The following is a 23401-nucleotide window of genomic DNA, read 5'->3' as shown; positions in this document are numbered from 1 at the left end:
TGTAATTTCAAAGCCAGCCTGAGCTACATAAGACCTCCTTTCAAAAAGGAAATAAAATCATCTGTTTAAAGAAGTAGATGGTTTTGGTTTTTGGCTATTGTCCAAGAATATAAACACTCTCTTGCTTATTTCCATTCCTCTCAGGCCCAGAGCAGTAAAGGACACACAGTTTACACAGCTCGGCCGACTGCAGAGGCAGCACCAGAAACTGACCTTAGTCCCCGACGGCAAGGTTGGCTGCAGGTGTTCCTCCAAGGTTCTGGGGGAAGTGGCCTGGCGGCAGCAGTACTACACAAATGACTTTGGGGTGGAGGCTGTGGGCCCCTGGAGAGAAGCAGCAGCCCTAGGGAGCAGGAATGCTGAAATCTCGAGGGACATCTGGAGGGACCTGGAGCTCACAGGCATGACTCTCTGGCACCTTTGGGTAGATGAAGGGTGCTTAAGCCTAATTTGAAAAATGACCACAAAACACTTTTTACCAAATTAGAAAGTAAGAGAGCAAAATGTGTTCCGAGTATGTCTCTTAGGGACTAGGGAATGTAGATCAGTGGTAGAGCACCTGCCCAATATTCACAGGAGCCTGGTGTAATCCCCCCAGCAACACACAAAAGAGGATACTACTAAAACAGAGCAGCTCTGACAATGGGGAGGCACAGATTTACAGTATGCATATTTACAGTGGTGCCTGGCACTTTATCATGATGGGCCCTAACATGGCTCAGGTTCCTAGTATTATCACCCTTGACAGATGGAGACCAAAAGGAGGTACCAGCCAAGACCCAACTGCAGGTAAGCTGCGTCAGCGCTCGAACCCTGGCCTGTCTTAGCCTCTAAATCTGAGCTCTGAGCCCCTGCATACCTTCATCTTTTATATACAGGATATATAGTATGTATACATTACATATTTATATACAAAGATATATCCATTTTTATATTCCAGACACCGTGAACAGCCTTCTAACACCTCCTGTATCACTCCTAGAAGGCAATGTTGGAGTCAGCCCCGCCACCTCTTCAGTAATTTGTTCCCGTCCCCCACTACCCTGCTTACTGCTTTGTCCTTGCTAAGCCTCATCTGAAGTCTCAGCGAAGGCTACAGTCGCACTTGTGCGTGCCGTGTTTGAGCAAAGCCATTTAAAGGAGGAGATCCTGGAATTACAAAATCTGGAACACTTTCTGGTTACGAAAGCCAGTGTACGCAAGGGCAGGAAGTTAGGTTCCTTCACACACTTAACACTTCAGTGGCACTGAAGAGTACTCAGGAGTGATGATGGCTGAGATCTGAGACTAACCTCAGGGGAGCTAACAACTGCCAGCTACTCTAAGGCAAATACCAGCACTTGGCCACTTTAGAACCCTCTGAGAATGTCCCACTGAAGAGGGCTCAGTTTGCTCCTGAGGAAACCATCAGAAAGAGAAGGCTGCCCCCCCACCCCCAAAGGCTTGTTTGCTTCCAGTTAAAATATCAAACATTGCACAAGGCAATAAGTATTTCAATGTTTGTATTCGAAGTGAACAATCAAATGGTTATGTATAAAGCAAGTGCTGGTTTCTGAGAACTTGTTGGCAGATCGCAGGAGTCCTGTCAAATGGTCTTTCTCACAACGGCTCTTAGCTGAGGGACTATGGGTTCTGCCAGTCCAGGAGCACTATGGTGCCTCTGCTCAGCAGCAAGCTAGAAGAGTCCCAATCAGTGCCAGGACTGAAACTAGTGCCTCATTCACACCAGGCGAGGACTCTGCCACCAAGCTACCATGGTAGCTACACTGAGCCCTGTCATGCGATTTCTTTGTGCCATATAAATATCTGCAAGTATGGAGCAAAGCAGTGTCAATGCTTTGGAGAGGGTGCTTTGGAGCCTTCAAAACTAGTAAAACTTGCTGGGCGGTGGTGGAAAAGGCTTTTAATCCCAGCATTCCGGAGGCAGAGGCAGGCGGATTTCTGTGAGTTCCAGGCCAGCCTGGACTACAGATAGAGTTCCAGGACAGGCACCGAAGCTACACAGAGAATCCCTGTCTTGGTGTGGGGGCGGGGGTGGGGGGAACTAGTAAAACTCAGCAGGGACCTGGTGTCGAGCAGAAAACCCTTTGTGCCATGTGTCTGTCATGTCCCTAGCACTGGTGCATCTCCCTCAGGGAGTCACAGGCCTGGAGAAGAAAGGAACCTTCATAAAGCCATCAATAGGCCTGCTGAGGTTGCTCAAAGAGAGCTGATGGTCACGGTGCTTCACATCCTATATAGGTGTGTGACACAAGGGTGTCCTGGTGGGCAGCGCTGGCCACACTTAGGGCTCTTCCTTCAGTTCCTACTGCTTTGTCCTACTTGAGATGCTTTTAGGAAAGCATTTTTTTTTTTTTTTTTTTTTTTTTTTTTTTTTTTTTTTTTACCAATCTGGAGAATTCTCAGCAGCTGGCCAGGACCAAAGGTCTACGTATGTGCATACTGAATGAACTTAATAAATATTTGCTGACAGAATCTGTGGCTTTTTAGGATACACAAACCAGAAAGCATTGATTCATTCAACAAACATTCCAAATGCTTACTGTGATGGGTATTTGTACAACATGCTAAGGATTTACTAATGGACACAATAATGCTCTTACAGCTTACAGTCTGTAAATGCTAATCTCTTTTATAACTTGGAAACTAAGCTAAGACAGTTTAGTCAGGGTTTCCATTGCTGTGAAGAGACACCATGACATGGCAACTCTTATAAAGGAAAACATTTAATTGGGACTGGCTTACGGTTCAGAGGTTTAGTCTATTATCTTCACGGTGGCACGCAGGCAGACATGGTGCCAGAGAAGGGGCCAAGAAGAGCTCTACATCTGCATCAGCAGGCAGTAGAAGACAGAGTGACCCACTGGACCTGGCTTGAGCTTCCAAAACCTCAGCGCCCACCCACTTCCTCCAACAAGGCCACACCCACTCCATTAAGGCTGTGCATCCTAATCCGTTCAAATAATGCCACTCCCTATGAACCTATGGGGCCGTTCTCATTCACATCACCACAGATAGTCTCCCCAAATCCTGGAGTAGACAGGGATTAACTGTATGTATGTAGACAGCCAGCACGTAAGACAGACAGAGGGCTGGGTGACCGTGGTGCTCAAGTTGCTTCATCGCTGAGGTGTTACTGGATGACCACCGGGAAATGAAAGCATGTTTGGGAAAAACAGCTACCCTGAAGTCTGAACACGGACACGAGCCTGGTAGCAGCAAACAACGTGACGGAGATGAAAGCAGACCCCAAGGCTTATTTTTTTTTTAATGTTTTTCAAAGACAGGGTCTGTCTAATATGTAGCCCTGGTTGGTAGAACTCACTATGTAGATAGACCAGGTTAGCCTCAAACTCACTGATGCCAGACCCCGAGGAATGAGAGCAGAATCCTAACATCCACCTGCCTCTGCCTTCCAAGCACCAGCATTAAATCATGTGCCACCATGCCCAGCCGACACAAGGCTTTGGACTCTGCCTAAGAGAGAGTTAAAGGGTACATTCCAGCTGCTGGAGCACATGTGGCTTACTTCTACTCTGATTTTGTTCATGGTCTTTTTCTGAGGCTATTTAAACACTGGAAAATGTCAAATGCAATGGCTTCTGCAGATGGAATACGTATTACGAAATAAAATGGAGAATAACAGGCACATTTTTAGGGTATGGCCCTCATCTGTGAACCTTACAAGTTGTTTTCAAGTGGGGTCAACAAGACAGTACATGACGGTAGAGGAATAGTGAGCAACTTTTTTGTATTCTCTAAAATAAGAAAATCTTCATGAATATTTAATACATTGTAGACTCTGGTTTTGCCAGTGGCTGTGGATCCTGATGAAGAGCTTATAACATGGGTGGTGGTGGGGCCTCTCTCAGGAGTTATTTAAGCATCTCAGACATAAAGTTCATATGTTTCAAGATATCATTTTTTAAAATTATTATCTATATGGTATTTTTGTCTGCATGTATGCCTGCATTGCAGAAGACGGTACCAGATCTCATTACAGATGGTTGTGAGCCACCATGTGGGTGTGGGAATTGAACTCAGAACCTCTGGAAGAACAGCCAGTGCTCTTAACCTCTCAGCCATCTTTCCAGTCCTCAAGGTATATATATATTAAAAAGGTAACATGAGGGCCAGGCAGCTATGGCACACATGCGTTTAATCTCAGCACTCGGGAGGCAGAGCCAGGTGGATCTCTGTGAGTTTGAGGCCAGCCTGGTCTACAGAGTGAGATCCAGGACAGGCACCAAAACTACACAGAGAAACCCTGTCTCGAAAAACCAAAAAGGAAAAAAACAAAAACAAAACAAAAAGGTATGGTGGATGTGGTTTTTAAAAAGAGACAGGACCAGTGAGATGGCACAGTATGTAAAGACACTTGCTGCCACCCCTGGTGACCTGCTCAATTCCTAGAAACCACAAGGTAGATGGAGAGAATCGACTCTCATAAGTTGTCCTTTGATCTCTCCCCACATATGTGCACAGGCACACACACACACACACACACACACACACACACACACACACACACGTGTGTACATACATATACACACAATAAACAAACAAGTATAATAAAAAGTTTAACAGAGACTAACCAAAGCTTTACAAAGTTTTGTAGTTATCTGGGAAGTGATGACAAGCACCTTCAGAGTTCACTGGTTAGCGCAGGAGTTACTGGGGGGATTTAAAGAGAACTATGGATTTCTTTCCTGAAATTTCCAATCCTAGGGATCTTTAAAAATTCTTAAATAGGCCGGGCGGTGGTGGCGCATGCCTTTAATCCCAGCACTCGGGAGGCAGAGCCAGGCGGATCGCTGTGAGTTCGAGGCCAGCCTGGGCTACCAAGTGAGCTCCAGGAAAGGCGCAAAACTACGCAGAGAAACCCTGTCTCGAAAAACCAAAAAAAAAAAAAAAAAAAAAAAAAAAAAAAAAAAAAAAAAAAAAAAAAAAAATCTTAAATAACAAATAACTGCGACAGCGTGTGAAATTGCCTTAAAAGAGGTGGGGGCAGTGAGATGGTTCAGCAGTTAAGAGTAGTGACTGCTGGTGCAGAGGACCAGGTTTGGTTCCTGGCACCCATGTGGCAGCTCACAATGTTCTGTGACTCTGGTTCTGGGGGGTCTGATGCCTGTTCCTGGCTTCCATGTGAAAAGCCAGGCATGGGAATGTGTGTCTGCAACCCCAGTGCTGGAGTGGGAGCCAGTGCAGAAGACAGGGTGCAGAGGCAGGAAACTGCTGGAGCTTGCTGGCCAGCCAACCCAGCCAAACTAATGTGCTCCAGGTTCCGTGAAAGAGCCTGTCTCAAAAACTAATGTGGAGAGCAAAAGAGGAAGCCACTAATGCTGACCTCTGGCCTACACACACACACACACACACACACACACACACACACACACACACACACACATCTATAGGTATACCCCCATTGAAAAAAACCCTCTGCCACACAAAACCCCCACACGTGAACCTGTCCTTTCAAGGAAAAGGCAACAAGGTACAAGAATTACAATTTTCAAGCAATTCATACAAAGAATAGAGTCCTAGTGAACATGTGTGTCTGAACATAGATGTGCTGTGGTTTGGACTCTGTGTCCCCGGAAGGCCCATATGTGAAAAGCAGAGTCCCTAGCTCAATACTATTGTCAGGAACTTTAATGGGTGGGGCCTGGTAGGAGGTCTCACACCACTGGGACACCTTTGAGAACTCTTTTGGGACCCAGTCATGTCTGCAGCTTTCATGTGTGCCACCTGCTCCCCACCTTACTATAGGCCTCGGAGCTACGGGCCAATTGATCATGGGCCAAAACCTCTAAAACCATGAGTCAAGATAAGCCTGTATAAAAACAGTTGCCTCAAGTATTTGTAAGAGCAATAAAAAGCTGACGAGCATAAGACAGTTAATTATTACATTATACTGCCACAGCTGCTATCTGAGTGCCACAAATAAAGATCCATGCCAAAAAACATCCAAGACCAGAATTTGCATCTTTTTTACCTGCAAACACACACCAACCCAAATCCATCCAGAACATTTGCAATGGCAGGTAAATGAGCTCAGACCCAGAAGCACAGCATCTGTGCCTACACAATGTGTATCATGTTTATTTGTAAGTTCTACTGAAATGAACAGACTGAGAACCGGCATGTCCACATGCCAGGACTTAGGTTTCACCTGAGCGACTTGAGCCTGATCTTGTGGCTTTCATTTTACAAGGCATGCTTATACTATAATTTTTGTTCTATTAATATGTTGGAAGTTTTTTCATCATATTAACTTTACCTCTTATCCTGTTTGTTTGTTTGTTTGTTTGAGATACAGTTTCTCTGTGTAACCCTGGCTGTCCTGGAACTCACTCTGTAGACCAGGCTGGCCTCAAACTCAAGAGATCCCCCTGCCTCTGCCTCCCAAGTGCTGAGATTAAAGGCATGCACAACCACCACCTGGCCTCACCTTGTATCTTTTTAAAAGGTCCATATTTATCTATATTTCTAGATTCATTTGTTGGGATTTATTATTCAATTATAGTCAATTATATATGGACACTCTCAAATTCTCTTCTATAGAGCAGCACACAAGGAAAGTGTATGTGGATGACTTGCTTACATAGTGGCCCTTATGTGGATGAGGTGATCAGGGCCTACAAGCCAGAGCCTCTGTCTTAGAGCCCTAGGAAGCCAAGTCTGAGATTGGGTGATTTGTTCTGTAGGCCCAGGTAGATAGAGAACTGTAGTTTCTGGAACATACACTCACGGTTACTTGCTCTATCTAGACTTGGTGGCAGTGGTCTCCCTAGAACAGGAAGCTCTTGGTGAGAATCTTGGCAGACTATATTTAGGCCAAATATGTGGCCCAAAGAATGCTCTATGAAGAGAATTCCACAAAACTTATGCTGCTGCTTACTTTCCTGACTAATTCCCATGCTACGGCCTTTGTCCCACCTGGATAACTAGCTTTTCTGCCTTCTTAGGCATGGGGAATGAGGTAATGAAGAAACACGAGTCCCCAGAGAGGTAACCATGGATCTTCCATAACAAGCAAAGCAGCAAGGAGTGCATTATGGCTTCTGCAAAGGTGACTACTGCCCTGTTGACTCCAGGCCTTGTGCCATTCAAGGGGAATGGGCATCAGTGCAGGCATGGCCCTCAGGCCCTTCTCTCCACACAGTATGGGCCTTCAGCACTCTAGGCTGCTTACTATCACCCAGCATATTGCTGTACCTGGTGAAACCCTACGTTTCCTGGCCTACTTTGCTGCCAGGCCCCTCTCTAATGCTGTCTCTGGTTAGCAGGAGTTCTTCCTTAGCTGTAAAGCAGAGTCTTCTAGGGGTGTTTTCTGACAGAGACTGATGTTGAGGCCTACCCATGAAGACTGTGGGCTTTGGTCTGGGCAATTCTAACACACAGCCTCAGTCTAGAGCTCCTGCTCCGAATGGAAACCACTCCTCGGGACACCTGTGGCAGATCTTCTGGAGGTGCCACCGGCCACTCATCTCATTCTTTAACGAAAACTACAGTGTTTAATTCTTTCTTTGTGCTGTGGCGGGGGCATGCTTACACCATGGTGTCTATACGGAGGGCAAGGGCAACCTGAAGGAGTTGGCGCTCTCCTTCTACCACATGGGCACAGGGCTCTAAGTCAACCTGTCCAGTTTTCTAGTCAAACACCTTCACCACCGACCCATTCTGCCAGTCCTGTTGCTGCGTTCTGCCAGCTTCGTGTGAGTAGTGCCATCCTAAGATCTCTAAGACCATCGCTAGTGACTGGGAACCACGCCTGGAGCCTTGCCCACTAGAAGAGTGACAGGCACACCTAAGAGCTCTAGGATGGAGCTCCCGACAGACTCCATAGCAAAGGAGCCTCCTGCCAACTGCCAGGAGCAAGGTTGGAGGAGAAACCACAAACTCCATAAGGCCAAGTTAAGCCTTCTCAGTTAAGACTAAGTCAAAACAGTTTCCATGAGACTACCTGGTCAAGATAATATGAGAAGTTAGTGGCTTGTTAAAACAGCTACAACTACCTTGTCATGCTCCAAAAGGCTGTCTGGCCAGATTGTTGGCACAGCACCTTAGAGGAAGATGTTAGCTGTTTTCAAGGGCTCAGTTCAAACCAATGTGGTGAGGGAGATTCCTATGGCATCCGCTTTTATCATCTTTCCCTCTCCCTACCCCCCTCTCTCATTTCCCATGAGGCAAGCTTCCTAAAATGGTCTCAGTCTTTCAAGCTTAATAACAGCAACACCAAAACTTTCTGCACGAAATAAGGCTGCTTAGAAGACAAGGGTGGAACTCATTTTCTTGAACTTTGCCTGGGTCTCCACAGTGTTACTACAGAGCCTCGCCCCTCATTCTGGGAGCATTTCCCGAGTGCTCCTGATGTGCAAACACCAAGTCCCTATCCATGATTCAAGAATCTGCCGGGTCTGGAGCAAAGGGGCAGACAGAAATACCTTCCGAGACAAGGCCCGGCTGGGCCACACACAGGGCAAGCAGGGGCTCTCAAGCATGCAGCACCAGGACCATCTGCCCTGGACCCAGACTTAGAAGGCGACGCTATCCCTCCGGGGCTGGCTGAAGTTCGGACACCTGACCCTGGGCACAGATGCTGCAGGACCATAGCCCACGCCGGTGGTTCCCCCTTCCCTGTCTTGTCCTGTCCTGCACACCAGGGGCTTTGCCAACTTCAACCCCTACCAAAGCACCCTTTGAACCCTACCCTGAAGTTCATGAGAATGAAGAGGGTGGAGCTGGAAGGACTCTGATGCTGGGAGGAATACCATCCCGCACCAACACCGACCCGGTGGTGCGCCGGGAGCACTCGGCCGGCCTGCTACCCCGCAGCCAGGAATGCGCCGGAGGGCGGCGGCTGTCTGTCCATCTGCCGGGCCCGCACAATGGACCCCCTCACGACCCTGGCTGTCTGAGCTGGTTCCTGCGCTCCCAGCGGCCCCGCTATAGCGGGGACACACCCAGGCTCGAGGACGCCGCGAAAGCAACACCTGCGGCAACACGCGCGGACGGTCCCGGTGCGAGGCCCCGGGCTGGGGCGCTGCCCGCTGGCAGAGTGGAGACACCGGCAAGGACTGCAAACCTCAGACCCCGGAGCTAGCGCGCGAGTGACGGGTCCTAGCGGCACTCACCGACCCTCAGCGCCAGGGCGGCGGCGGCCGGAGGAGCTGTCTCGCCAGGTTCCCTCCCTTAGATGCCCGGTTCCGCTCCAGCCTAGCAGGGGCGGCTGCGGCCGGCGCTGACAGCTGAGGCCGCCCTGCGGGGAGGAAGCACCGGAGACAGGCGCGGGTGGAAGCACGCACCAGGAAGCTCCGACTCCTACAGGGGGCGCGTCGGCCCGCGCGTGCGCAGTGGGCCGCCCCTGCAGGTGCCCTGGGTTTGCTCCCGGCCGGCTTGGCCTCGCCTAAGCTTTGGATTCGGCGCCTGCGCAGTGCCTGGCACATGTTGCCCAGCTCCGACAGAGGGCGCTCCACGTCGCGCTACGCCGGCTCCGAGTTCACCATTCCGGATCCTGCGTCTGCGCAGTACTCCCCGGAGGGCGCGCCTCCCGCAGGCGCGCGCGCGCGCGCGGGCGGGCGGGGAGGGGCGGGGCGGGGCCGCACGGCGCGTGCGTGATGGCTCGCCCCTGCGGGTTTGGGTCCGCACGCGCGCGCGCGCCTGAGCCTGCAGCGCGCCCCTGTCCGTGTCCAGCAGGGGGCTCTGTCCGGGGCTCTGCTTCCGAGACTGAGCGCGCGACGCCGGGAGATGGAGCCCCGGGGCTGTGGGCCTGAAGCTCGCGTCAGGACGACTGTGTTTCCAAGCCGTTGAGGCTGTAACATCAGGAATTTCACTTTCGCGGCGGGTTTTACTCTTTGAAGTTCCTCTTTCTCCTCGGGGCCCTCGCTCCACCGTGTCACCAAGGGAAGGTGCTACTTTCTGCTCCTGTCTGAGCAGAAGAAACCCAGGTCCTAGTGAGGTTAGGTTGAGGAACCTGGCCGGCGACAGCTGGCAGCGAGTAAAGCGGGAGTCCCGACCCAGCCCAGCAGCACCGCTAGGAGAACGGAATCGGAGTGGGGTGGGGCTGGGAGGAGGGTATTAGGGTTCAGGCTCCCCTCAGGCAGAAGGGTGGGGCGTTAGGGTTCCCTCAGGCAGGAGACTGGGGCGTTGGGACCTCGTCAGGCGGTAGACTGAGGCACGGAGGCAGTCTGAGGCGAGAGGGTCGGAGGTCGTGGTTCTTCAGACCGGAGGGTGCGAGCATCCGCGTGCCCTCTGGTCGGCTCAGGCCGGAGGGAATGGCGCTGGAATCAATCACAGGTTCCTGGATCCATGGCTGTGCAGCCGCGCGGCCGGCCCGGGAGAAGTGGGTCACCGGGTGGAGCGTGGGCGACGCCGTCGCGGGGCCAACAGTCGCAGTGGGTCCCTGAGCGCCCGCGGCCACCGGCTCGGTGCGGGCGGTGAGTGGGGCGCAGCCTTTCCCAGCTTCTGGGCTGCGGGGGCCGGCCGCGGCAGGTGCTGTAAGGTAACCCCGGGATCGTGACTTCCGAGTCAATGTCAGTTTCACTGTGGTCGGAACCCCTCACTCTCTGGGGTCCAATATGGTTAACCCAGAAGGTGGGCTCCCTGGCACATGGTCATCCCTGGGGTCCTAGAACACCTTGCACAGAGACCGCTCTAGCCCAGTTTGCTGAATAAAGCAGTCATAAAGACCTGGCTTCAGGTCTTGAGTCCTTCACTAGTGTATTCAAGTCATTTCACTTTTCAGAAACTTTATTTCCTATTCCTAAGATTGAAATGGTAACAATAGAAAATTCAAGAGTTGTTGTTCCCTCCCACCCACCGTCTTTTTTGAAAGTGAAATGAAAAAAAAATGCGTGTTTAAGGGATTATAATGCCTAGCACTTAAATGCCAATTAAATGGTAGCATGATGCATGTCTGTAATGAGCTGGGGGGGGGGCAATTGAAGAAAGGTAGGGATTTGGATTATTAGCGTGCTGCGAACATCTCCAAAGGACTTTCCATCATTCCTCCAAACAGAATGTTTTTCTCATTCTCTACCTCACGCTGGCTAACTAGTATAGTACTTTAGCCTGCGTCTTCCTTAATTGCTTTTCTTTCAAACCGGGACTTGTCCTTGCTAGCTTAAACTGATTAGAGCTGGCAACCCCGCAGTCCTTTCCAAACCGAATCCTTGTTCTGCAGAAGTAAATCTAGGAACAGAGCTGAGTGACTTAGAATTTCCCTTAAATATAAGATGGGACTGGGAGTTTGATGAAGAATGTTCCTCAGCATCTCACAAAATAGGTGCTTGTGTTAAATTCACATTTTTATTGTATATTGACTGTACAGATGAAACTTGAAATGTGAAATGTAAGTATTAAAACACCTGTTTAACACAATTCAGAGTCCTCAACAATGTATCGTTAGACTAGTGAAGATATTGTAATTTTAAAAGTATATAAACGCGGGCTGGAGAGATGGCTCAGAGGTTAAGAGCACTGACTGCTCTTCCAGAGGTCCTGAGTTCAATTCCCAGCAACCACATGGTGGCTCACAACCATCTGTAATGAGATCTAGTGCCCTCTTCTAGCCTGCAGTCACATATGCTGTATACATAATAAATAAATAAATAAATCTTTAAAAAAATTATATAAACAGAATTGCATGGAATGTGCATAAATTCATTGAATGTGTCAGTGAATTATTTAGACTTGTACTATTAAATATCCAAGTAGTGCAGAAACTATAATAACATTGCCACAGCTGTGCTTGAGTAAATCACTAAATGCTTAAAATATAATTTGCATAGCTTTTAATCATTTAAAAAATGTAGGTGATTCATATGGATGGATCAGTACATTCCCAAATTTAAAATTTAACAAGTATATTATATGAATATATTCTTGTTGAAAAATTAAAACACCTATTAATGGGGGTTCAGGTAAACCAGCCAGAGAATATGAGCATGGGAGATGCAGTTTGTGCCCAAAGGGGTAAGTGGTGATGTTGAGGTGATAGAGTCTTTATTTAAGTTGGGGCCTGGTGATTAAGCCTTAGGTCATTGGAAGACCCTTGAGAAAGAGTAACCTCAGCTGGTTTAGTCACTCTTTGGCGTCCTGCCTTATGATGTAAGTTTTCATTTCTATGTGTTTCTCACCCGTGTGGTACAATCTGCCCTGAGTTGATGAAGCCGCAAGGGCCACTACCAGAGCTTGGTGCTATGTTGCGCTTTCAGCCTTCAAAACTGTAAACCTCTTTTTTTTTCTTTCATAAATACTTATTCTCATGTAGTTCATTAAAGTAAGAGAAAATCAATATAATGATTTTTTAAAATTTTAGGTATAGCTGGTTATGGTGGCACCGAAGTACTGCATCATATTTTAAAATATTTTATTATTTATTGTGTATTTGTGTGTCTGTCTGTCTGTCTGTCTCTGTACCCTCTACGACACCCCCCCAGTGTGTGTGTGTGTGTGTGTGTGTGTGTGTGTGTGTGTGTGTGTGTGCCTGCCTGTGGAGGCCAGAAGAGCACATTAGATCTTCTGGAGCTGAAATTACAGGCAATTGTCAGCTGCCCCGTGTGGATGCAGGGAACTGAACTTGGATCCTCTGGATGGACTCTTAAGCCAGCTCTACAGTCCACGCACCTTAATTTTTAAGGCAGGGTCTGTCACTGAACTTGTTTCATCTAAACTATCTGGCTAGTGAGCCCCCAAGATCTGCCTGCCTCTGCTCAGCTAGTGCTGGGGTTATAGGCATGTGCTAACTTTCACATGGGTGTTGGGGACTGAACTCAGGTCCTGCAAGCATTTTGTGCAGCAAAGATTTTACCCACTGAGCCATTTCTTGAGCCATATCCCCAGTCCTGAAATAAAAAAACATTTCTCTGCTTAAATATGCTAAGAAGAAAAATAAACATGAAAAATAGATATGGATGTTTCAAGTGATTGAAATTTTATTTAGAATGGTCAATGAAAACCTCACTGAGATGGTAACTTCCGAAAAAAGAAACTGTAGAATTCTCCATATAAAGACATGAAGGAATTGTGTACTTGGCACGAGAACTCCAAATGTTGGTGCAGTGGTGTTTGTTGTGTTTTGGAACAGTAGCTAGGCCTGTGATGTCGTAGCAGGAACAGTAAAGTACCTGGGTGAAGGATGAAATAATAGAAACTGTATACTGCAGAACTTTGTAAGTCATTGTAAGGCAAGGCTTTTTCTTGGAGAGAGATGGGAGCCAGCAGAGTTTGTGGTGGAAGAGCAGAGGTGGTCTGACTTGAACTTTATTGTTCTTGTCATTGCATAGAAAATTAGTTGCAAGATGACTAGATCAGGTGCAGCGATTGCCCTCCTGGAGCTCCTGCAAGAACTCAGGCAAGGCAAGGGGTGATAAGAATCGGGTGGTGAAAGGCGCCAGTGAGTATTTCAAAGGCTGGACCAACAACAGTTTGTGACAATCTGCATTTAGGCTTCAAAAGAGATGGCAGTAACAACCGTTAATGGAAGAATAGAACTGATATGAATTTGTGGTGATATGTGCATGCTAATAATTGTGCCTGAGGATCAGAGGACAGAGCCAGCCACTAGATTAGACATAGAGGTCAGACAGTGATGGCTCACACCCTTAGCCCTGTCACTGGAGAGGCAAAGATCCACCTGGATCTCTGTGAGTTCAAGGCCACACTGAAAACAGAGCCAGGCAGTGGTGGCACACACCTTTAATCCTAGTACTGGGAAGTGTACACGCCTTTAATCCCAGGAAGTGATGGCTGGCCAGAAAAAGGTATGTAAGGCATGAGGAAACAGGAACTCACTCTCTTTAGGCTGAGAACTTAGTAGAGGTAAGAACTAGTGGCTGGCTGCTCCGCTTCTCTGATCTTTCAGCTTTCACCCCAATATCTGGCTCAGGGTTTTTTATTATTATTTTTATTATAAGACCATCTAGATTCGAACAACATGAACTGAGGTGAAGAAGACTGTGGGATGACTTGTTTTAGGGTGACCATGGTCAGGTCAGTTTTGAGATAAAACACAGTCGGGCAGGGACAGATATCCTACAGCTGACTATTTGGGAAAAGAGCTTGAGGCAAAGTCCAGGCTAGAGAAATCAAAGTAGACATTGTCTGAATGTACGTGGATACTATCATGGCTACGTGAGGTCACATGTTGGCATGAAAAGGAGTCCAGTGACTGAGCCCTGTAGCTCCTTAATGTTTACAGGCTTCGGAGAGGAGGAAGAATCAGCCCAAAAAGATGGAGAAGGATTAAGAATAGAAAAGAAGAAAAGTAATTTGAAAATGTTCTGAGTGCCCACAAGAACAAAGTTATCCAAGGATGCAAAGAATACTTCTTCTTCTTCTTTTTTTTTTTTTTCAGGACAGGGTCTCACTATGTAGCCCTAGCTGTCCTGCAACTCACTCTGTAGACCAGGCTGGCATTTAACTCACAGAGATCTGCCTGCCTCTGCCTCCTGAGTGCTGGAATCAAAGGTGTGCGCCACTATACCTGGATGAAAGAATACTTCTTAACATTTTTGTGTTATACATAATATTGTCTCAATTTGTTTCCTGACTAGTGGTGAGCACCTTCAGCTGGGGGTACAATGGCAGTGTTCAAGAAGTTAAAACTTCTTCTCTGGAAGAATTTCATCTTAAAGGTACGGGTATGCTTGTCATCTTTGGGGAAGATGTAGATCCTCAGGAGCACTGCATGTTTAAGTTAAATAAGTTACAGTCTTAGTTTCTCTTCCTGTTGCTGTGATAAAACACCCTGACAAAAGCCACTTAAGGGAGAGAGGGTTTGTTCTAGCTCCCAGCTTAAAGGTACAGTTATTGTGATGCAGAAGTCATTGTGTCAGCTTGAAGCAGGTGGTCATATCACACTCAGAGTCAGGGAGCAGAGGACAGTGAATGCATACTGCTCCGTCCTCCTTTTCCATGTACATAGTCTGAGATCCTAGCTATGGAATGGTGCCACACAAGCTAAACAAATCTTCTCACCTCAGTTAATAAAAATTAATCACCACAGGCACGCCCAGAGGCCTATCTCCCAAGTGATTTTAGATTCCATCAAGTTGACATCACAGTCACTAATAATGAGTTGAAGAACAGTTAAGAACTTCATTTCTAAAAATTCACGCTCCCACAGTAATTCTGTTAGCTCTCATTGTTAAATGCAGCCCTTGCCATTGATTTCTAGCCATTGATGGTTTAGAACAGGTATTGAATGGAGATGCTTAGCTGGCTCTCATTCTGTTTTTCCCCTTTCTTGTGTGCGTTTTGTGTAGGAAGGCTAGAAGAAATGAAATAGGTTTTTCGTTTGTTATTTTCGATTTGTTTGTTTGTTTTGAGACAGGGTCTCTAAGGTATATTAAAGGATGGGCTTGAACTTCCTAAGTCGCCAAGAATGACCTTGAATTTCTGATCTGTCTGTCTTCAAACCTCTTGAGTGCTAGGATTACAGATGTGAATAACCACATTTGGTTTTTTCAATACTGGGGATCATGCTTCATGTATGCTAAGACAGTACTTAGAAGGTCTCTCTCCAGCCTCAGGGTTTTAAATAGAAGAGTTTTAGCTAGAGAGAAAAGCAGGGGCAGAGTTTAGATAGAGTCTCTGTGTATTGGGAAGCTATAGAAGGGTGTAAGTAGGGTGCTTGCCACGTAGAAATGGACACTTGAATTTTGTCTGGGATTAACACACAGCTGTTGTTTCTGTTTTAGAAGCGGAAGACTCTGATAACACTTCTGGAACTCTTGATGCCGTTACTATTTTCTACAATTGTATTGTATCTTCGTTTCAACAGTATGCCAAAACACGTATCAACTACTAACTACCAACCAATTGATATCAGTTTACTGCCAATATATTTCAATAAGTATCCTCTGAAAAATAAATTTCAGTTGGTTTATATCCCTTCCAAAAGCGAGACTTTGAAAGCTGTCACTGAAATGGTGGAACAAACCTTTGCTGTTGACTTTGAAGGTCAGATATAAGATGGAATAGGGAGGGCATTTCACTTTTTTATTGCACTAAATGTTTTATTACATTTATTTATTGTGTGTATGTGTACATACCATGGCATACAAGTGGAAGTCAGAGGACAACTTGCCAGTCATTTCTCTCCTACCTGTGGGTTCTGGGGACTGAACTCAGGCTGTCAGGCTTGCTGGAGTCATATTACCATCCTGGGAAGGCATTTTTATAGTGAAGCTTTTTCCTGAGAGTTCTTACAAAAGTGATCCAAAATTTGGAATCTACAAATTATAGTGTTTGAGGTGGTAATTGAAGGAAAACTGTCCTTGATGCATTTTTATTATTTTACAGACCACACTGGAGGCTTGTATACTTGTATTACAAGGTTTAAATACTAATCAAATTTTTTTTCTTTTTTTTTTTTTTTTTTTTTGGTTTTTCGAGACAGAGTTTCTCTGTGAAGTTTTGGTGCCTGTTCTGGATCTTGCACTGTAGCCCAGGCTGGCCTCGAACTCACAGAGATCTGCCTGGCTCTGCCTCCAGAGTGCTGGGATTAAAGGCATGCACCACCACTGCCCTACCATTTAGCTTTTTATTAAACCAATCAAAATGACATATCTTCACAGTATAAAATGATTATTCCACAACACACTCACAGAGTCTAACAGGTTTCTCTGCTTCTCTTTTCTTATTGTAACTCAGTCTCCAAAAAGAGGCAGAAAGATACTCACGGGGTCACTAGGAAATTTTCCCATCCCCTACTTACACCCTTCTATGGCTTCCCATTACACACAGACTCTCTCTCTCTAGCTTCCTCTGGTACTCTTCGTCTCTGTGCTTTCTTCAGCACCGGCTTTATGTGGGTCACTTTGTACCAGCCATTCCTATGCCAGTCTCTCTGTCGTATGATATGTTGTTTGTGTTCTGACAAATAAAGCTTGCCTGGAGATCAGAGGGTGAAACTAGCTACTAGTTAGCCATAGAGGCCAGGCAGTGGCACACACCTTTAATCCTAGCACGTGGGAGGAGGAAGCAGCAAGATCAGGAGTTCAAGGCCACCCTGGGCTACATGAGATTACAGAGCCCAGCAGTGGTTCACACCTTTAATCCTAGCACGATCATCAGGTGGAGACAGGAATATAAGGTGAGTGGAGACAGAATCTCCCCCACCCCCAATTTGGTCTGAGATTTCGTAGAGGTGAGAAGTCTGGTGACTGGTTGTTCTGCTTCTCTGATCTTTCAGCTTTCACTATTGATATCTGACTCCTGAGTGCACCACCATGCCTGGCTTTAAGAATATTCTAATTTCTTAAAGACAGAATTCAAATTTAAAGGAAAGGTTGCTTTACTCCCAGCTCTATTGCCATTCAATGTGGACAGTTCTTTTTTTCCCCCTTTTATTGCAAATAGATTTTTTTAAAATTCTCATATAATATATCCTGATTATGGTTTCCCCTCCTACTCCTTCCAGTTCCTCCCTACCTCCTTTTCCATCTAGATCCACCTCCTTTTTGTCTCTCATTAGAAAACAACCAGGCTTCTAAGGGATAATAATAAACTATAATATAATACAATAAAACAAAAACCAATACATTGGAATAGGACAAAACAAACAAACAGAAAGAAAAGAACCCAAGAAAATACATAAGAAAAGGATATAGATGCAGAGACCCATTCTTTCACACACTCTGGAACCCCATAAAAACAAGAAACTGGAAGCCATAATATAAATGCAAGGACCTGAAGGGTAAAAAGAGGAAAAAGCAAACTACATATAAAAAAATAAAAGATACAACACAACATTATGAGACAAGGAACCTCCAAAGATGTCACTGATTTTGTTTTCTGTTGATCATCGAGTGCTGGGCATACACCCTACCCTTAAGAGTAGTTGTTTCAGTCTGGGCAGTGGTGGCGCACCCCTTTAATACCTGCACGTGGGAGGCAGAGGCAGGCGGATCTCTATGAGTTCCAGGCCAGCCTGGTCTACAGAGTGAGTTCCAGGACAGCCAATAAACAGAGAAACCCTGTCTTGAGAAACAGAACCAAACAACAACACCAAGAGTGGTTTGTTTCCTCAATGAGACTCCCTTAGAGAAAACTAAATTTGCATTTGCAAGTGGTTATCAATTGGAGATAGCTTCTGGATTAGGATTAGGGATGGGAGCATGTGTCCACTTCTCTTTTCAGCTCTAGGACCCCATCTGGTGCAGCCTGGTGCTGGCCCTGTGCATGTTGTTTCAGTCTCTGTGAGTTCATATGTGCATTGATACTGTTGATGTAGAGGATTTTGTTTCTGTGCTGTCCTCCATCCCCTCTGGCTCTTCTTTATGCCTCCTCTTCCTCAGAGTTCTCTGAGCCCTGAGGTGAGGGTTTTGATGGAGACATCTGTTTAAGGTGTATTTTGTCTGGCTGTGGGGCTCTGTATTTGTTCCATTCTGCTGCAGGATGAAGCTTTACTGATGATGGCTGAGCAAGGCACCGGTCTGTAAGTATAGCAGAATGTCATTAGGAATCATTTTATTGCCATACTCTTTTAGTGGAACAGTAGTATTTGGTTTTACCCTAGGTTCTTGGACTATCTAGTCTCAGGTTCTTGGTCATCCAAGTAGTGTTGGGTATGGGTTCCATCTTGTGGAGTTAAGTCAAATCAGATATTAGTTGGTGTGTTAGTCAAGGTCCTCTAGAGTCACAGAATTTAGGGAATGAATCTCTCTCTCTCTGTCTCTCTGTCTCTCTGTCTCTCTGTCTCTCTCTCTCTCTCTCTCTCTCTGTGTGTGTGTGTGTGTGTGTGTGTGTGTGTGTGTGTGTGTGTAAGGAAATTTTTTGGAATGACTTACAGTCTGCAGTCCAACAATAGCTAGTTGTGAATGGAAAATCCAAGAATCTAGTAGTTGCTCAGTCCCACAAGGCTGAGTATCTCAGCTGGTCTTCTGTATATGCTGGAATCCTGAAGAAGTAGGCTCCAATGCCAGTGAAGAAATAGATATGCTGACAAGGTCAGGGCAAGTAGGTGAAGAATGAACACACACTCTTCCTTCTTCCCTCGTCCTTATCTAGGCTTCCAGCAGAAGGTGTGGCTCAGATTAAAGGTGTGTCTTCCAGTCTCAAGATCCAGATCATAAGTATACCCTCCATTTCTATATTATAGTTCATTCCAGATATTGTCAAATTGACAGCCAAGAATAGCCATCACAGTTGATCGCTCCCACAAGCTTTGAGCCACCATTGCCCTAGCATATCTTGCAGTTGGGATACCATTGTAGATCAAAGGGTTTGTGGTTGAGTTGGTGTTTACATTTCTCCTTTGGTAGCTTGTAGAGTACTTTCCTGTACCAAAGACACTAGCATGAAGGGATGAAGGCTCTATATAGGCACCAGCTCAACTTCTCCATGTTCAATGAGTTGTGTGGGTGTTGTCTTCAGCAATAGGACCTTGCTGTTAGTCTGTAGAGAGAAACCTGTAAATCTTGGCAACAGTCTGCGTTTGAGTGTTCCCATGGGATTCCTTTGGCCAATAACTCCATGAGATGTAACCCATTCCTGGTACTGGAAGTTTCATTTGTTAAAAAGAGATTTCTAGCCAAGTGTTGATAGTGCACACGTTTAATCCCAGCACTTTCAAGACAGAAGCAGGTGCATTTCTATGGGTTCAAGGCCAGCCTGGTCTACAGAGGGAGTTCAAGAGAGCCAGAGCTACACAAAGAAACCCTGTCTTGGAGAGAGAGAGAGAGAGAGAGAGAGAGAGAGAGAGAGAGAGAGAGAGAGAGAGAGAGAGAGAGAGACCAGTTGGGGTTCTATCTCCTTCATTATTTGGCAATTTCATTTAGGTCACCTTCATATATGAGTATATTTAAGGAGGCTTCTACTGTATTAGGATTCCATACTACCCCTCAAATGGCCCTTAATTTTAGCTGTCTCTCCTCATATTCCCTCCCTTATTCCCTCTTCCCTCCTCCTTCCCACTTAATCTTCCCTTTCCAGCATCCTCCCCTGCCATCATCCCTTTCCTAGAGATATCTGTTTGTCCCCCTAGTCCCTTACCTAACCTCTGTGAGTCAATAGATTGTAGCTTATTTATCATTGATTTAACAGCTAATATCCACAGATAAACGAATACATACCATATTTGTCTTTCTAGGTCTGGGTTACCTCACTCAGGATGATTTTTTTTCTAGTTCCGTCCATTTATCTGTGAGTTTCATGATTTAATTTTTTTAAACAGCTGAGTAATATTCCATTTTTTTATTCATTCATTTCTTGAGAGACTTCTAGGTTGTTTCCAATATAATTTCTGGCTACTATAAATAGAGCAGCAATGAATATGGTTGAGCAAGTGTCTCTGTGATAGGATGAATTGTCCTTTGGTTATATGCTCAAACTGGCATAGCTGGATCTTGAGGTAGATGGAGTCCCATCCTGAGGAACACCACCACACTGATTTCCAATGATGGATGAGTGTTCCCCTTACTCTACCTCCTTGCCAGAATGAACTATCATTTGTATTATTGACCTTAGGCATTCTGACATATGTAAGATGAAATCCCCAAGTAATTTTGATTTGTATTTCCTGATGATTACGGATGTTGAACATTTCTTTAAATGTTTCTCAGTCATTTGAATTTTCCTCTTTTGGAAATTTTGTTTAGATCTGCACCCCACTTTTAACTGGGTTATTTATTTTCTTACTATCTAGTTTTTTGAGTTATTTATCTATTTGGATATTAGTCCTCTATCAAATGTGTAGTTGTTTAAAATATTTTCCGATTCTGTAGGCTGCCACTTTGTCCAAATGACAGTGTCCTTTGCCTTAAGGAAACTTTTCTGTTTCTTAAGGTCCCATTTATTAATTGTTGATCTTATTGATGTTGAATAGCAAGTCTTTTCCTGTGCTGATGAGTTTAAGGCTGTCCCCCACTTTCTCTTCTATCAGGTTCAGTGGATCTGGTTTTATGTTGAGGTCTTTGATCCATTTGAAGTTGAGTTTTGTGCAAGGTGATAAGTATGTATCTATTTGGATTCTTTAGCTGTTCGGTTTCACCAGCACCATTTGTTGAAAATGCTCTCTTTTTTCCAGTGTGCATTTCTGGCTTCTTTATAAAAAATCAGTTGTCCACTAGTGTGTGGATTTATTTCTGGGCATTCAATTCGATTCCCTTGATCATCATTTCTGTTTTTGTGCTGATACCATGCTGGTTTTATGCCTATAGCTTAGTACTACAATTTGTGATTGAGGATAGTGATACTTTCAGCATTTTTCTTATTATTCAGGATTGTTTTAGCTATCTTTTTGTGTGTGTGTGTGTATGTTTCCATATGAAGCTGAAAATTGTCCTTTTAATATTTGTGAAGAATTGTGTTGGAATATTGATAGGGATTGCACTGAATAAGTAGATTGCTTTTGGTAGGATGGCTGTTTTTACTATTAATCCTACCAACCCATGATCATGGAAGATCTTTCCATCTTCTGATATCTTCAGTTTCTTTCTTCAGTGTCTTAAGGTTTTATCATATAAGTCTTTCACTTGCTTGGTTAGAGTTACCTTGAGATATTTTATATTATTTGAGGGTATTGTGAAAGGAAGAAACCTAAGTGTGCTAAGTAAAGAATAATAACCTTATAATAATAATGAAACACATTATTTAATATGTACACCTTTCCTATCCCTTTTTCTAATTATGTCAATATATAAAATAGCATTTACTATATGGTCAACAACATGGCTCCATGCATAATGGTGCTTGCCACATAAATCTGGCAGCAGAGTTCAATCTTTGGAACCTACATAAAGGTAGAAGAAGAGAACTGACTCTAAAAAAATTATACCATGACCCCCACATGCACTTGCATTCACATATCATACACGATAATTAGTGAGTAAGAGCTATCTCTCTTCCTTCCTCAGCATTACTTTCTTGATATCTAAAGGCAGTTGCTGGCTGTGCTGTAAGTTCTGAACTGAATAATAACAACAAAAACAAAAGTCAGGGGTTCTCTGTGTAGCCTTGGCTGTCCTGGAACTCGCTCTGTAGACCAGGCTGGACCCGAACTCAGAGATCTACCTGCCTCTGCCTCCCGAGTGCTGGAATTAAAGGTGTGTGCCACTACCACCTGGCTAAAAATCATGCCTTTTAACTAATCTTATTTTTTGTGTTTCTCTCTTTCTCTGCTCATATGTTTACAGAATGACTGAGTGAGTGAATGGAGAAGTAAGCTGGAATCTTAAATTTCCTTAGATAGATAATTGATGGCATTACTTGCTTTCATGCCCAGTTATTCACTGACTGGATTTTTCTTTTTGTAGTTCTAGGCTTTCCTTCGGTGCCTTTATTTGAAAACTACATAATTAAGGATCCCAGGTCTTTCTACATACTGGTGGGAATTGTTTTTGACCATACCTTCAATAGCAGCAGTGAACCTTTGCCACTCGTGGTAAGAAAGTCTTCCCTATAGCAGTCTTACTATGTGACTACATAGCGTGGGTTAATCAGGCATCTATCCCTCCGCTTTCTTCTATGGTAGCTTTGTCATCTTATTTCCAGAGGAAACGAGTGGAGATTCCAAATTCATACCTTACAGCCCACACCGTTGCTGTTTTCAGACTGTTTAAGCAAGTCTCTGTCCTCAGCACAGGATGGAGTGTGTTTGGCTGTTTGGTTACAGAAGCTGACTCGACCACTTGGCAGAAGAAACTTGAACCCCAGCTTTGTCCCTTATCAGCTGTATAACTTTGGGAAATTTGTTCACATTTCAGTGTGGTTGAGTTAGTGTCTGGATTATGAGTTGGTTTTCAGGTTTATGCATGTGAAGTGCTTAGAACAGAGCAGTTGGGTAGATGGGGAGCAAGAATTTTCTGGTTGCATTAGTTAATTATCATTACTACTAATCATCAGATTTAGATATGGTAGCTCTGCATGTGTGTTTAAAGAAAAACAATATGTTAAACAAGAACATTTGATTTATGTTTTGCAATGGGTAAAACACTTACGTGTAGCTTCTGTGGTATATAGGCTGTTTAATGACCTTTAGAACTTGCACTGTGATTAATAAAAATTAAGCATGTGTTAATGTCATATACATGTCAGATAGCACATTGTGTGACCCTCTAGGCAGCTAATGGATGAGGTTGTTGTTATCATCCCCCTTTCACTGTGAGGACATTGAGGCATAATGATTAAGTGAGGCTAAGTAACTTGCCCAGGGTGACAGCAGTTCAATAAGAAATTTGGGGCGGAGGTCTAGGTGACCTGGTTCCAGCGTACTCTACAGCCCATGGCTCCCCAGGTTGGTCACAGGGATAATTTGTAGAGAAATACAGGGAAGACCACTGTGTAGTTCCAGGAGGGACACCTGCCTGTGTGGGCCTTAAAGAGTTAAAGCCAAATAGTTTGCCCTGTCCTGTACCGTTGCTGAGTCCCAAGATCTGGAGGCCAATGTTTTCTC

General features: G+C 45.1%; 2 protein-coding genes across 8 annotated transcripts in view; one reads left to right on the top strand and one right to left on the bottom strand.

Moving 5' to 3' along the window:
* The window catches only part of Abca3 (ATP binding cassette subfamily A member 3), a 61440-nt gene extending 52084 nt beyond the window's left edge, over window positions 1-9356 (bottom strand). The window contains exons 1-2 of one of the 3 annotated variants that reach the window (XM_028853871.2): window positions 9138-9356; window positions 214-445 (exon numbers count right to left, since the gene is read on the bottom strand). The gene's annotated coding sequence lies outside the window, so the exon portion shown is untranslated. The remainder of the gene's footprint in view (window positions 1-213; window positions 446-9137) is intronic. The other 2 variants (XM_037201427.1, XM_037201428.1) reach the window with 2 other exon arrangements.
* A 351-nt stretch (window positions 9357-9707) lies between these two features.
* LOC114680755 (ATP-binding cassette sub-family A member 17-like) overlaps window positions 9708-23401 on the top strand; it is a 71751-nt gene continuing 58057 nt past the window's right edge. For 4 of the 5 annotated variants that reach the window (XR_005090304.1, XM_037200632.1, XM_028853888.2 and 1 more), the window contains exons 1-3: window positions 14427-14639; window positions 15705-15966; window positions 22263-22390. Coding sequence is in view for 4 of the 5 variants with exons in the window: in XM_037200632.1 (XP_037056527.1) it covers window positions 14586-14639; window positions 15705-15966; window positions 22263-22390 (444 nt within the window). In the remaining variant the exon portion in view is untranslated. Of the gene's footprint in view, window positions 10505-14426; window positions 14640-15704; window positions 15967-22262; window positions 22391-23401 lie in introns of those variants that run through there. The other variant, XM_037200631.1, reaches the window with a different exon arrangement.

The sequence above is a fragment of the Peromyscus leucopus genome, chromosome 8b, assembly GCF_004664715.2.
Source record: "Peromyscus leucopus breed LL Stock chromosome 8b, UCI_PerLeu_2.1, whole genome shotgun sequence".
NCBI classification, from domain to species: Eukaryota; Metazoa; Chordata; class Mammalia; order Rodentia; family Cricetidae; genus Peromyscus; species Peromyscus leucopus.
Note: the sequence above shows the minus strand (reverse complement) of the source record. Positions and strands in the feature narration are given on the sequence as shown.